The sequence below is a fragment of the Herpailurus yagouaroundi genome, unplaced genomic scaffold (genome assembly GCF_014898765.1).
Source record: "Herpailurus yagouaroundi ecotype Mexico unplaced genomic scaffold, PumYag 165, whole genome shotgun sequence".
Lineage (NCBI taxonomy): Eukaryota > Metazoa > Chordata > Mammalia > Carnivora > Felidae > Herpailurus > Herpailurus yagouaroundi.
Window position 1 is genome coordinate 22,111,299 of NW_024412406.1, and position 16,128 is coordinate 22,127,426.

The 16,128-nt window shown below is 42.1% G+C and overlaps 1 protein-coding gene across 1 annotated transcript in view; it reads right to left on the reverse strand.

Moving 5' to 3' along the window:
* CLVS1 (clavesin 1) overlaps positions 1-16,128 on the reverse strand; it is a 172,668-nt gene that overhangs the window by 75,340 nt on the left and 81,200 nt on the right. Inside the window, exon 3 of the mRNA XM_040487718.1 lies at positions 13,731-13,905. Coding sequence (XP_040343652.1) covers positions 13,731-13,905 — 175 coding nt within the window. The remainder of the gene's footprint in view (positions 1-13,730; positions 13,906-16,128) is intronic.

Genomic DNA, 16,128 nt, shown 5'->3' on the forward strand with positions numbered 1-16,128 from the left:
GGTAGTACACAATGATGGTTGTAACACAAAAGAATGATTGATCTCAGGAACACTTGGACACAGGAGGTGTCATTTCTTTCTGGAAATCAGACTCTACTCTGGTAAAACTACAATGTTGACTGTTGGGAAGTAGCTACCTTTGGGAGTCTGTTACTGGGAGGAGAAAAGAGAGACCTCAGGGTAAGTGTTAGTGATCTTTTTCCTGATCTGTGTTGAGTCATTTAAATGCTTTCATTTTCTGAAAAATTCACTTTCTACCTTAAATTTCTTTTTTTTTTTAAGTTTATTTATTTATTTCAGGGGGGGGGCACAAGTGGGGGAGGGGCAGAGAGAGGGAGAGACAGAATCCCAAGCAGCCTCCACGCCATCAGCACAGAGCCTGATGTAGGGCTAGGACTCACAAACCGTGAGATCATGACCCCAGCTGAGATCAAGAGGCAGACGCTTAACCGACTGCACCATCCAGGCGCTCCGTCTAAAATTTCTAAGCAAAATTTTTTGTCATTTCTCAGCATTCACTTACAATTTCAGTAGTTCTCTGTGTACTGCACACCAATATTCTATTACACAAAAATTAGGTCCTTCTAAATATAACAATAAGAAACTGCACTTCGAAATTTTGTCTTTGGGCTAAAAGGGGTTAACAATCCTTAATGGTTTCTTAGCAACAAATGCTTTCCTTTGGTGAAAGTTATCACCTATTTATCCTCACAAAGTCCAGCTTCTCTCATGGTGGGACACGACACAATGTCTGGGGTCTTTAGTTGGCCTCCAAGGCAACTATGACCTTATGCAGAATTGATATTTCACTTATTGTTCCAATCAGTCTTTTTCATGTTTTTATTTTGAAGTGATGATTTGTTATTCTCTTGCTCTGCTAATTACACAGGACTGTTGGGAAAATCAAATAAGACATTGTGTGAGAGTACTTTATTTTTATTGTTTTTTTTTTTTAATGTATTGAGAGAGAGAGAGAGAGAGAGAGAGAGAGAGAGAGAGAGCAAGCAGTGGAGGGCAAAGAGAAAGGGAGAGAAAGAATCCCAAGCAGGCTCCACACTGTCAGCACAGAGCCTGATGTGGGGCTTGAACACATGAACTGTGAGATCGTGACCTGAGCTGAAATCAGTTTGGACACTTAACCGACTGAGCCACCCAGGCACCCTGGGGTGAAAGTACATTAAGCACCAGACGAAGAATGGGTACCATCACCACCACCATCACTATTACCACCATCAGCATCATCAAGTGTGCTTATTTCCAACCTAGACTAGAAAATATGAGCTTCTTGAGATGTTTGTCTCCCCCTATGGTTATGCTCCTTATTTCTTGTACCATGAACACTGGACTGTCCCCTGAACAGGTTAGTGAGAATATTTGAATCAGTGTATATGGCAGGCTTGCCCCTTTATTATCTCTAATGAAGGCAGACGTCTCAAATAAATGCTAGCATTCATGGAGCTTGCCTCAAAATTCTTCTTTGCACTGCAACCTAATTACACTTGACCCTTGAACAACATGGGGGTTAGGGGCACAGGTGAAAATCTGCATATAACTTTCAGCTTCCCCCAAATGTAACTACTAATAGCCTACTGTTGACCGGAAGCCTTGCTGATAACGTGGAGTCGATAAATACATATTTTGTGTGTTATACGGATTATGCACCGTATTCTTACAATAAAGTAAGCTGGAGAGAAGAAAATGTTATCTAGAAGCTCATAAGGGGGTGCCTGGGTGGCTCAGTCTAAGTGTCTGGTGCTTGGTTTCTGCTCAGGTCATGATCTCAGGATTCACGGCGTTGTGCCCTGCATCAGCCTCTGCACTGCCCACAAGGAGCCTGCTTGGTATTCTCTCCCATTTTTCTCTGCCCCTCCCCCACTCATCCACTCTGTCCTCTCTCTCTCTCAAAATAATTAAATAAACTTTAAAAAAAAAAGAAGCTCATAAGGGAGAGAAAATACATTTATAGTACTGTATTTACTGGAAAAAAAAAAATCTACGTGTAAGTGGACCCACACAGTTCAAAACTTGTGTTGTTCAAGGGTCAACTGTATTTAGATTTGTTATGTGGGGAAAGCCTATTTCTCTTCCCTAACGTCAGCTTTAAAGCTATTCCATGGAGGTAAAATTATAGGTTTGTAGCATTAGGTGATAAAAAGGGTTGTAAGGAATTATCTAGTCTAGTGTTGTCAAGTGTAATTCCTGGACTAGCAAATCAAGATGACCTGAGAACTTGTTGGAAATGCTTTCTCACTCACCCACTCCCGCCAACCTACTGAATCAGACACTCCAAGGTCGAGACTCTGTAATCAGAGCCTTAATAAGCCCTCCGGTGATTTTTGTGGGTGATAAAGTGTAAGAACCACTACTCTAGTCCAATCCTATTGCTTTTTTGCTGATAAAGAACCTTAGGTGTACAGATGTTAAACCATTTTCCCAAGGTTATCCATGGAATTAGTTGCCAAACAGAAACAAACTCCTAGTAGCTATGTTGTATAGCAAGTAAAGAATTTGAATAAAACTTCTAATCTTCGACCTTAAATTTCTAAGCAAAACTTTTGTCATTTCTCAGCATCTTTTGGGTGCCACTCCTCCAACATTCTGAGTCTATGCAGTTCACGTGTAGCATCCTGAGAGGGCTCATAAACCAGTCTGGCCAACCCCCTCACTCCTGCCAAGAGTGCAGACACAAGAGGTCACCTGTATCTGGAACTGTTGAAGACTTCCTTGTCACTCTCAGGAGAAAGCCTGTCTGCGAATAAGGTCAGTACAGAGAAAAGTGTAACTAAGAGACAGTCAGAGAAGGAAAGACTGAGCTCTTAGAGTATTGTTGCAACTTTGCCTCCAGGACTAGCCAAATATGGAAGATAGAGTAGCCAGGAACTTTCCTGTTCTGTACGTGTCCCATGCCTGCATTTTTCTTTTGTTTGAGCCAGATTTGAGTTGCTGTTTCATTTCAGGAAACAAAGGGGCTCTGATTGATTTTTTTTTGGAAATGTAGTATTATTTTAATGCCTACAGTTTAATCACCAGAGAATGTGGATGACAGGGCAAGGTTTTCCACACAGGTTCTTTCAACAGCTGGACTTCAAGACAGCTGAATACTGATTAACTCTGTGCCACTATGTCCCCTAGGACACCGACAGGACTAGAAACTCAGAGGTAGCCCATATTTTTGCAAATATATAATATATTCAGCAGAGTCCCTGGATAGCCATGTCACTACTCGTTTCATAATAATGAAGGCAGAGATCTCTACATTGGTGCATTGAGAAATATTAACCTGGACCTAAACAATTCACAAGGGTCAATCTTTTGTCAAGACTGATCTGCCACGGCTATGTGAAGGCCCTTAATATATTCTGCTGCTGAAAGTCCTGTCCAATGGAAGAGTGAGATGCAAAACCTCTTCCACTACCGTCTTCTTGCTCCCTCTCCTCCAGTTTCCTCTCTCCACCACCTGCTGTGGTCTCCGGGACGTATTTCTTGATAGAGTTTCTTGATAGAGATTTTTCCACCGTCCTCGCCCTCAAACCAGGGCTCTCTAGATGCTCCTCCCACCATTACCCTCAAATGGTTTCCCTCCTTGAAGCCCCAGTCCCTTAGTTCCTGTGGGGAGATGAGCTCAGGATTCTTCTCACATCTCCCCATCTCCACCTCCCCTTTCTCTTCGGCAGACTCCTCTTCGTCCAACTTGTTCATTTACGTTGCTCATCACTTGGGTTCTTTTCTCGGTCATTGTTCATCACTCTAGTTTTTCTCTGAATGATCTTTTCCTTTCCCATGATTTCAGACACCACCAACTCTATAGATCCGCCCTAGACCTTTCCCCTCAGCTCAGACTTCATATAAACCTTTCAAATATTTCCTGGGATCCTAAACTCACCATGTCCAACATTCCAATAATGCTCATTATCTCCCCACACCTGCCATTCCTGTCTGCATGATCTCATTGGTTGGCACCACAGGCCATCCTTCACCCTGGCTGCACACCTCAGCTTTTGCCTTGACTCCTCCACCACGTCCCATTCTCAAGCATCTGACCACCAAACGCTGCCTCAGTTTACTTCCTGTGTAGTCATCAAATCCCTTCCACCACCCCTACTTAGTCGTATTGTTTCTTATTTGAATTACTGCACTTGTCTTTTAATTATTCTCCTGCCTTTGAATCTTCCCTGCTCATACCCACCAAACTGATCCCACGTGAATATAAATTTGTGTGGCCATTCTGCTTCAATATATTCAGTGGCCCTCAATGCCTGCAGGGCACACAAGCTCCTTGCCTGGTCCTTGGTGCGCTCCAGGAATACAAAATTAATTCCATTTCCCTCTCCTATTGAGTATATTTGCCCGTATGTCTTTGCCTGTATTATCCCCCACGCCTGAAATTCTCCCACCCTGCCTTCTCTTGGCTGTTCTGCACTCAGCTGCTAAGAGTCAGCTGATGTGAAGGGGCGCCTGGGTGGCGCAGTCGGTTAAGCGTCCGACTTCAGCCAGGTCACGATCTCGCGGTCCGTGAGTTCGAGCCCCGCGTCGGGCTCTGGGCTGATGGCTCAGAGCCTGGAGCCTGTTTCCGATTCTGTGTCTCCCTCTCTCTCTGCCCCTCACCCGTTCATGCTCTGCCTCTCTCTGTCCCAAAAATAAATAAACGTTGGAAAAAAAAAAATTAAAAAAAAAAAAAAAGAATCAGCTGATGTGTGCCCCTCCCAGGATGCCATTCCTAACACCTCTGGAGTGGGGTGGGATCTTATGAACCTGGTGCATATCCCCTTTCTGCGCGTGCTCGTTGTTTCATCATTTGTTCATGGGTCTGCCTCTGCTTTGACCCATGACACCTCGAGAGCAGGGACTGCATCTGTTTACTTTTGTGACTGGCACAAAGTAAAGACTTAGTACCTGTTTCTTAAACGGGTGAATCAGAGTATTGGCTAGATCTATAATGCATGAAAGTCCAGAAAAACTATTTATCAAAAATATGTTAGAGATACGCCTATTTAATTGGAACTGTTTTAAATAGGCCATGCTGTTTGCCATCAGGATCACCAGAGTCTCATTAGCTCTAATTATCTTCCCGAGTTTAATTGATACTTAACAAGGTAGTGCATTAAAGGAGATATTTTATTCTTCTAATATTTCCATAGTAACATATTGCACTATTGCAAATTCAGAATTACAGCTTTGTGGCTGAGAAGGTAAAAAATAGTTTGGAGGGAAAGTGTTCTTCAAATATACCAGGAGTGTTCAGGAAACATAAATTAAGAAACCTCTTGGCAAAGTAGAAATATCCTTTTCCTTCAATCTGTTTCTATCTAATATTCTTTAATACATGACAACTGCAAGGATCAATAAAAGACACCATAAATGCTATCGCTAAAGAGTCCTGCCAGATGAAAGAGGTGATTTTGACCCCATTAATCACCCAACTGCAAAAGCGTGCACAGTTGACTGTTTGGTGATAATGAAAAGGATCACACCACATGAATAGAAAGATACAGCATCTCAAGTACCACAGCCTGGACAGGTGACAACAATCTGGACCTAAGTCATTAACTAAGGCGAGGGAGGAGAGGGAGCTCCCTGTTCAGGGCCAGGGAACAGGTTGATGAGATCGCATTTTCCGGGATCCACACTGGCAGACCTGGGACAATGGAGAGCATACTCATTTAAATCCATACGTTAGAGGCACAGGAGCCCATGGATAAGGGCTGGTCTCTTCGTTCTTTCCATAACACTCTATCATTCAGCGAGCACTGTCTGTGACGCGTAGTCCCAGGCACTTTTCACGTACAATCCACTTTTTACCATAAACCTTTGAGGTAGTACTGTTATGACACCACATTTTGCAGATGACGAAATTAAAATCTAGAATGATCAATGACATGCCTGAGGTCTTTAGGTGGCAGAACCAGGACTGAAGCCCAAATAGTTAGAGTCGATGCCCACCTACATCAAAGTGTGATTGTACCAGCAACAGCATCCCTGGGCATGTTTTTGAAAGGTCAATTCGTGAACTCTGCTCCAGATCTATGGACTCAGAAACACTGGGGATGAGATACAGTCGATGGGGTTTGTACCAAGCCCCCCAGGGAAGTCTGACGCACGTGACGCAGAGATCCTATTATACTGTAATGCCATCTGTTACAGTAGTGTTTCTCCAACTTTAATGTGCATGCAGACCACTTACACATTAAAGAACTTGAAATGCAGATTCTGATTCAGTGGCCTGAGTTTCTGCATTTTTAACCAGCTCCTGGTGATACTGATATTGCCGACTTGTGGACTACACTTTGCATAATAAAGCCCTAGCAAGTAAGCTTCAGTAAGCCTGGCCAGCTCAGTTCTCTGCTGTAAATCCTGTTTAGTTAGAGAGTACCTGACCCACATTCTATGTGGAATGAATACACCAGGAGTCACTGTATCTGCATGTCTGCGTCATTGATGCTTGATAACGGTGTGACTCTACTGCTAACTTGAAGTGCACTCGCCCAACCTGCCTTTCCAAATTTCTAACCACACTATCCATTCATTTGCCCCATAGAACTTTCAGGTTGCCCATTGACTGGACAGACTTTTTACTGTTCGAGTCTTTTAGGCGAATAGGGCACTTGGGATACTCTAAAGGCAAGTGAGCGTGTCATATGTTTTAGAAAAAGGGTGAAAAAGTAGGATGTGGGAAGCGGGTAGAGAGACTGGACAAAGGTGGGAAGCAGTGTAACAAAAAGGGACACCCAGGAGAGAGATGATTTGCAGCTGGCCGAGCCTCTGAGCATTGCTCCAAATCCATTCTCACTTTTGGGCTAAGAGTTTGAAAAGCAGCGGACCTCCTTTTGCAGTACACTGGCTCAAAGCTTTGGGAGTTTGAGGAGGGAGGTGGAGGAAGGGAGATAACTCTATCGAAAACATTTGAACATTCTGAACGTTCAAAAATGTTCCCAGGTGTTGCAGCTGCTGCGGTACAACCACGCTTTGATGTAGGTGAGAGCAGAGTCCAACTATTCAGGCTTGGATCCTGGTTCTGCCATTTAAAGACCTCAGGCAAGCCATTGATCTCTCTAGATTTTAGTTTTGTCACCTGTAAAATGTGGTGTCATAACAGTATTACCTCATAGGTTTATGGTAGAAATTAAATGGTATGTGAAAAGTGCCTGGGGCAAAGTCAGTGTAAATCAAATATTTATAACAGTATAAGTCAAATATTTATAGTATTTATCATATAAATATTACAATACCATCCTTAACCACAACAAAACAGTCACACAGTAAGCCTTGAATGAAGAGTGAATGAATACAAAAAGTGTCTGATTGGCCAGAGGAAAACGACCTAAGCCCAGAAATGAGGGGAAAAGAGAAGAAAGAATGAATGATGCCTGGCTCTCCTCCAGTGAATGAAAAGTAAGCTTCTTTAAACCCTTAACAAATGCCTGGGTCTTTAAGGGAATCAAACATTTTGTAAATAGCCTGCGGGACACAAGGCTACAGCTCTTCCCAAGTAAAACACTTCAGCCCAGTGAGCTCTTTATAAGTATCTGGGTTGGCTGAACATTGATAAATGCCGTGTGTTGATTGTAATGGCTGGGCCACAATGATTTACAAGAAATAATTCCAAAAATTGATTTTGGAGACATCACAAAACTCAAGAACAGGATTTCAGCGTGTTGCTCATTCTGCTAGAATTCCCCAGCAGAATTGAGAGTAACACTGAGCTGTATTAAAATGGTGGCATAAATATTACTTTAAGTTTGATTAAAATTTAAACAAGTTGTAATGAACAGATACATGGCTCTTTTAGACATTATTGACCGCATTTAAGAGATCAAACAACTGAGTGAGAGAAAATGACTTCCAGGCATTCTCAAAATTAGTATTTTAACTGAAGTTCTTTGAACTAATATTCATAGAATATTTATGTAACTGGGACAACTTAACATTCTAAACAATGACATTTCCTCAAAGCATTGCTGTGAAAGGAGGAATGTATAATACATACACTATTAGAATTTCATGACTGGCTGATACGGAGTAACTTTTGATCTAGAAATCTGATGATCCCTTAAAGAGCAGTCTTCTATAGAATTATTATTATAACTCACTAATTCAGCCTATGAAGCACATAACCACAGTTCTATGCACAGACAATTCTTTGGATAATTGTTGTTAGAGGCAATATAATTACCTTTTTTTTCATTAAGGTTTTACTTTTTAGAGCAGTTTTAAGTTCATAGCAAAATTGAAGGAAAGGCACAGATATGGGAAATCCCATATATCCCCTGCTCACACACATCTGTAGCTTCCCCCACTATCAGCACCCGCCCCCCCCCCCCAGAGTTGTGCATTTATTACAATTGATGAACCTACAGTGACGTATCATTATAATCCAAAGTCCATAGTTTACATTACAGTTCACTCTTGGTATTGCCCGTTCTATGAATTTGGACAGATGTATGACAAGTATCTATCATTATAGCATCACACAGCCTTTGTGCCCAGCCTGTTCATCCAGCCCCACCCCCCACCCCCACCCACAACTCCTGGGTACAACTGATCTTTTTACTGTCTCTATAGCTTTGCCTTTTCCAGAATGTCGTATAGTTGGAATCATGCAGTACGTAGCCTTTTCAGATTGACTTCTTCTACCTCATAATATGCATTTAAGTTTCCTCCATGTCTTTTCATGGTTTGACAGCTCAATTCTTTTTAGCACTAAATAATATTTCATTGTTTTGTATCACAGTTTATTTATCCATTCACCTACTGCATATCTTGGTGGCTTCCAAATTTGGGCAATTACGAATAAAATTGCTGAAAACATCTGTGTACATATAAGTTTTTGATTCCTTTGGTAAATACCAAGGAGCTTGATTACTGAATCGTATGGTAAGAATACGTCTAATTTTGTAAGAAGCGACCAAACTGTCTTCCAAAGTGGCTGCACCATTTTGCGCTCCTACCAGGATTGAATGAGAGTTTCTGTGGCTCCACATCCTTGAAAGGCTTTAGTGTTATTGGTGTTCCAGACATTAGCCTTTCTACTTAGGTGGACAGTGGTATCTCACTGCTGTTTTAATTTGCATTTCTCTGATGAATGTGATGTGGAGCATTCTTTTTTATTTTATTTGCCATCTATATGTTTTCTTTGGTGGCGTGTTTATTCAGGTCTCTGGCCAATTTTTTAATTGGATTGTTCACTTTCTTATCATTGAGTTTGAAGTGTTCTTTGTATATTTTGGATAACAGTTCTTTAGCACGTGTATCTTTGCAAATATTTTCTCCCAGTCTGACTTTTCTTCTTATCCTCTTGACACGGTCTTTTGCAGAGCAGAAGTCTTTAATTTTAATGAAGTCCAGCTTATCACTTATTTCTTTCATGGAATGTGCCTTTGGTGGTTTACCTAAAAAGTCATTGCCATAACCAAGGTCACAAAGGTTTTCTCCTATGTTATCTTATTAGATTTATATAGCTTTCAATTTTACACTTAGGTCTGTGATCCATTCTGAGTTAGTTTTTGTGAAGAGTGTAACGTCTCTATCTAGATTCAGTTTTTTGCACATGACATGTCCCGTTCTAGCACAATTTGTTGAAAAGACTATCTCAGTTCCATTGTGCTGCCTTTTCTCCTTTATCAAGGATCAGTTGAATATATATAATTGCCTTTTGAGGCACAGAAATACAACTGGTAGGCCACTGGTTTCCCTGCCCAGTGCCCATCACCTCAGTATTACTGGGTATTTCTTCCACTTTGGGAGAATTGAGGACTTTATGTAACCAAGAAAAAAAAGCGGTTCAACTCCTAGATTCAAAATAAAGGAAGCTCCTTGACATTCCATTACAGAATATTCCAAATATCTTTTGCTTCGTATTATGGTAGAAATTCTGATATACTGCCAGGCCTCATTCAGGACTGCGGAGTTATTCCCCAGTTGTTCGGGGATGTTGCTAGCAGAAAGCTGGCAGACAACAGTGCTCTCTGGGGCTTCGGCTGAAGAGAGTCACTTCGCCCAAACTCACAACCATTTCCCAGAGCAGCCTGTACCCAATGACTGAACAGTGTGGGAATATCAAAGTCCAACCCCTTGGCCCCAGTCAGGGAGAAATCTGAAGGGTCATCTCAGTCGCAACACCCGAGGCTTTCATGGGAAATGCCAGAATCCTAGCTTGACTTCTGCTGGCAAACATTCTCCCGTAGCTTCCCTTCTACAGGAGTTGATCCCAAGAGCACTCCCTGATGAACCTCATGCTAATCTCTGGCAGAGTCTGCTCCTCAAGGAACTCAATGCACAACAACTAGTAACTGAAGGTTGCGCTGAACAACTGTCTTTACAGAGAACTAAGAATGGAGGTAATAGGGCTAAAACTCAGGGTTTGGGGACTAGTGTGTTACACAAGGTGTGGGATGACCAAAAACGATTCTAAATTCTCACTGCCTGAGCAGTGAGCCCCCACCCCCTCCTCCCTGCGGTAGGTGTTGTATTACCTATGTGTGGTAATGCCCCAGGGCCCCAAATTATCTAGGGTTTGAGCAGCAGGTAATCTGAGACAGTTCCTATAAATAGCTAAAACCCTAAACCAGATGGCCTAGCACAAAAGTGGTCTGATGATTCCTTCTGACAAGGCTGCTGTCTCACATCTACCCTACAAAGGCAGAACAGCAGAGAGAGCAAGGTCTCCTCACTGGAACACAGGATCTCCGTCCCCTGCAATTTCCCGCATGTCTAGCGGATACTCTAACCTCTTCAGACCTCTCAGAGGGTGCACAGGAAGAAGAACAGGGGCTTCTCTCCTTTTGCTGACTGGCCTTACCTCGAGTTCCCTTTCTCCACAACAGTCTATGTCTTTGCCCATGTCAGCAGTATTGTAGAATTAATCTCGAATCTTCGTGGCTGGCGAATGGAGACCTGTAGGAGATCCTCCTTTTACAACAAGTGTGACCACACGGGTATGAATGCTTTTCTTTGTTTTGGGTCAAGTTAGCTAACATACAGTGTAGTCTTGGCTTCAGGAATAGATTCCCATGATTCCTCACTTACATACAACACCCAGTGCTCATCCCAACAAGTGCCCTTGTCAGTGCCCATCACCCATTTTCCCCATCCCATTATCCCTCAGTTTGTTCTTTGTATTTGTGAGTCTCTTGTGGTTTGCATCCCTCTCTGTTTGCATCTTACTTTTCTTTCCCTTCCCCCATGGTCTTCTGGTAAGTTCCTCAAATTCCACACACGAGTGAAATCATATGATATCTGTCTTTCTCCGACTGACTTATTTCACTTAGCATAATACCAAAGGCATGAATTCTGCTCAGTACAAGTTCTGATTTTTTGAAATGTCAAAGGAGCCAATGGCTACATTGTGGATAAAAACAATGCCTGCAATGAAGAAAGATCACTGAGAGAGCCAGTAGAGGGGTGACCATGGTGTCTGAATGTCTCCTCAGAGAAAAGCCTGGAATGAGCCTCAGAGATAATCGCCTGGAGTGAGAAGTTGCCAGTGAATGGCCATATCTGACTGCCCTCTGTGGAACAAAAGCAGAACCTATCTGCAGTGGCCCTGAGGGAGTTTTCACAGTGGCCCAGACAACAGCTAGATGGTCCAGGGAGCCTGTATCCAAAATGGAGGAGCTATACCCATGCTTAGCTTCCCCTGGGACCACTGGCTTCCTTCTCCTAGCAGGAGAGACTGCACCTTCCTAAGGGTTCCCAGGGATTCAGGGCCTGGGCAGGCAGAATTCCCAGAAAAATCTGCATTCCAATCCAGATTGCCTGACTCCAGACTGGCCTGATACTTACCCACCCTCAAAGGAGTTTACCTTGCTTTACATAAAGGGAGAGGAGTAAAGGGATTCAGGTCATTGTTCTGTGAGATGATGGGAGGAAGTACTTTTACTCCACTCTGACCTTGACCTCATGCATCTCCCTTCTCTCAGTAGAAGTTACTCCTTAACCAGAGCTGTAGGAAGGATGTTGTGAAATTCATCCCAGGCCCTGGTACAAGTAAAGGCCCAGATGGGACTCACCTTGCCCACAAAAGTTCACCTACTATTTCTCACAAAAACATCTTACAAGCTTATGTGTAGCCTTACCTTTTAAAACACATCACGTGCATTAATTCAGTAAGACCCACATCAGCCCAGTGGAGTTGGCAAGGGACATATTATATAGTTCACACGTTTTAAGAAAGAAAAACTGGAATACAAGTTTGGATAAAGGACATTTCTTTCCTGATTTATGAAAAAAAAATCTTATAAATACATAGAGCTAGAATCACAGCTACTTACACATGTATTGGATTATCTTTTTTAAAATGGATAAAATTAAATGAAGCTTGTACTACCACAGAAAACCCTGGAAATATGGTCAGCATAATTATAGAGCATGAAATAAACTTTGCAGCTTCCTTTCAAACTCTTTTTGATAAAAGCTGTAAGGAGAGAGAGATCAGAGGTTCAGTGATTTGGATAAGAGGAGTCTGGAGAAAAGGAGTTAAAGCCGAGAGAAAGAGATCGATAGTATAGGGCAGACCAGTCCGTGATCGGGTTGGTTAAGGTAAGGCAGGACACTGCCTGTAGTCTAGAAATGCGAAAGCAACTTCCAAAACGTGTCCCCAGTACACTGCATGATACAGCCCCCCAGGATAATGTGGCATTAGTGGAAGAGGGTGTATGTGCTCCTCCTCTTCTGAAATGCCCGTTCTATTTCTCCTACCCTTGAAATAGGAAACCATTTCAATAAAATAAGATCCATTCAACAAACCTGTTTATCAGAGGCCTACGAGGTGCTAGAGATCTGTAGGAGGCCCGATACGAATAAGCCACAGTTCAAGAAACAGACCCATCGACCACCCATCACACTAGATGATGATGGGTGGTGGAAATGGGTCTCCTACTTTTGCACTTTGAAGAGCAAGGGTAATGGCTGCTGATCTGAGAATTAGCAAATATTTATTTTTCTACATAGCTTCACGTCACTGCCATCTTTGGGGAGGGTCACCGCATTGAGTCATTCTTCCTTCAAAATTAAGAAGGGACATGGGTTTTATCTGTGCTGATTCTGAACCTTCCCGAACTGTGCCTTTACTTTGTACTGTAATAGTGTTGTCACCAGAAAGCTACCCAGCAGTGCCCTTTGAGTTTGTTACTTTTCACAGAATCACTGGCTTTTAAAAGTAGAAGGAACCCCAAGACTGACTATCCCGACCTCCGTGCAGCACAAAACCCCCTTCCCCAAAGTCCTGACAACTGGTCACACAAACAGTAAGTAGAGTTTTGTCTGCTTCCTTTGTCTGCACTGACGTGGTTTACTTTAGTACAGACACTCAAGCACAGTGCATTCTGGGAAATGAGGGTCCACGGGGTGCATTTCCATAGTGCAACACTGTTTCTAGAAAGAGTGGAAGGCCCCCATGCCACCTCTACATAGGGCATGCTCATAGAGCAGATGTTTTCTAGTTTTAATTTTTGTGAACTCTCAGATGGATGAGGCTAAACATCTCTGAGCTTTATTCATAATTGCTACAGTAGGTAATTTGTGCCTGTGGTAACAGTACTTTAGAGTTGTTAATGAAAACGAAGACTGACTTTAAAAAAAAGTCTAACTCAGGCTGGAGTGAAAATATGGAGGAGTCACAGGTGAACTGCATCTAAGTTTTCCTTTCCTATTCCAAAGGACAAATATTACTTGGGTTGGAATAAGAAAAAAGTACACTGTCACACGGTCCCGTACTGTACGTTGGGTGAACATACCTGCAGCCCTTCGATAGCCAGTTTGAGGATTGAAGGTGTCAGTTTGGAGGCTTGTTTGAAGGAAAAATTACTCCAGTCTATGATTAAAATGAAGCCATTTATCTGCAGCTCTGGATCTTCGATAAGGACTTCCAGGGACAGCAGGATGGCACGGAGGATGTCTGTGAAGGAGTTCCTGGAGCCAAAGCACAAAGGGGAGACTGTGTGTGAGTATCAGCAGGCGATAGCATGTTGTGAGTAGAGGGCTGGTCGCCTCATGCCGCTGCTCCATAAGCCCAACCTGCAGGGTGATGCAGGTGTCCTGTATCCAAAGTGACCAAAAATACGTTTGCTAAACTTCACAGGAACAACGCGGCAAGAGTCACAGGACGGGAGCCTCCCTCTGATACAACTGCATCAGCACCCCGAACTTTAAAGTTATTTCTCTTTAGCGTTTCCATTGGGTTCCATACTCTGTTTCTGGCACAAAACTGATTGCATTTCCCCGAAATGCATCCCTTACCCGTCTCTCTCCCTCGCAGAGCTCTGTCAGCTTCTAGGGCGAGGACTGGGCCATAATCTTAGTTGTGTCCTCGACACCTAGCTCCTCAGTGAATCATCGCTGAACAAATAAGGTAAAAACTGCAATCAGAGGCACTTATTTTGATTAAATTCCTCATTGTTTTTGTATGCTTAAAATCTTGCTGAAAGTATAAAAACACCCATGCAATTGAGGCTATTTTCTAGCTTCAGTTCTTGGTTAGAGAAAAATAAAGCAGGAAGCATAGCTTATTTTCATTGAGGGTTTGCAGAGTATGATTCAGGAGGGAAACCGCTCGGAGTACATCGGTAACTATGACAACAGGCAGACCTGAATGCCAACGAGAGCGACGTTCTGCAGTGTTGTATGCGTTCCTCCACGCCATATATTCCCATTCACCAGATGATTTTTGTGTGAGATGATTTTCAGACATGAGGAAGTTGATGGCAATTTCCTTCTGCTAATTCTTCCAACAAATTATCTGAGCTATAAATCAAAAATCTTAGAGAACCTGTGAATTCAGTGTCTTTTTTGATAAGTAGGAAAATGTAAGCTTGGATGGCAAGTGATGGCAAAATTCCGTATTTCAGGCTACTATTAAAGTCAGAAGGCATCTCCTTTTGTGAAAGAAGTATGAAATGATCAGACTCTTGGGCATTTCAACCTGGTTCAAATTCTAACCAAGCCTAATGATTCCGGATGAGAAATCGGGAAGATTTCTAACGGTAAATCAGTGAGAATTTACTGAATGTCTATTAGAAGCTCAACATTGTGTTTCATACTGAAGATTATAAAGTTATATGTTGTATTTCTATTTTCAAAGAGCACTTAATTTAGCTGGGGTGGGCTAGGAAATTATGGACATGAGTTAAAAGGATCAATAAAATTTGAGTCGTCAGGGAAGAGTTTGTGGAGAGATGAAGGCTTGGGATTAATCTTAAAGGATGGATAGGATTTTGATGATGATCGAGAGAAAGGGAAGCGAGACATTTCAGGAAAGATGGGTGACAATAATTGAAAAATGAAGATATACATATAGCCCATTCTGTTTCCATACAGTTATTTTACTAAAAATTTCTTTCTTACATCAAGCTAAAATTTTTCTTCCCCAAATCTACCTATTGGGTGTAGTTCTGCTACAAAAGAAAACACCTCAGGTCTTCCATATTGCATACCTTCAACTCTGCAAACATGATGATCATGATGCCCCATGTAATCTCTAGATTAAAAAAAATATTAGTAACTTTAACCGTTTCTCATAGGAAATGGTGTTTAATACTCCCCTCATCATTATTGTTTTCTTTCAGATGTGTTCTCTTTCAACGTTAAGAGCTGTCAGATTCCTATTAATGTAGGATAGGTTTTCATCAGGACTTTTTGTTTTTGCATCCACATCAAACATTCAATGAAGACCAAAGTCCTTTTCAGACATACAGCTTTAGGGACATGTGGTTGGTTCAGTCAGTAGAGCACGTGCCTCTTGATCTTGGGGTCGTGAGTTTGAGCCCCATGTTGGGTGTAGAGAGTAGTTAAAAATAAAATCTTTAAAAAATCATACAGCTTTGTATTCAGGAGAAACATTGCTTTAAGGGGAGCATGGGACTAAAGATTATGAAAATATGGAAGTGCCTAATAGTAAACTGGAAACTACCACTAGGGAATTAGAAAATCTGACCCAGGATAAGCCTTCTTAAGAAGAGCACACACATGGAGAAGGTTAGGACTAAAAGGCAAAACCTTAGGTAGAGCCTATTTACAGTACTGAGTTGAAGGAAGAAGAATTAAGGAAATAAAAGATAAGAGGATGGAGATAGTCCTGAGTTACAAGAAAAAAAAAAGAGTGTTTCGAGAAATAAGGGTATGATAGATTACAAATAT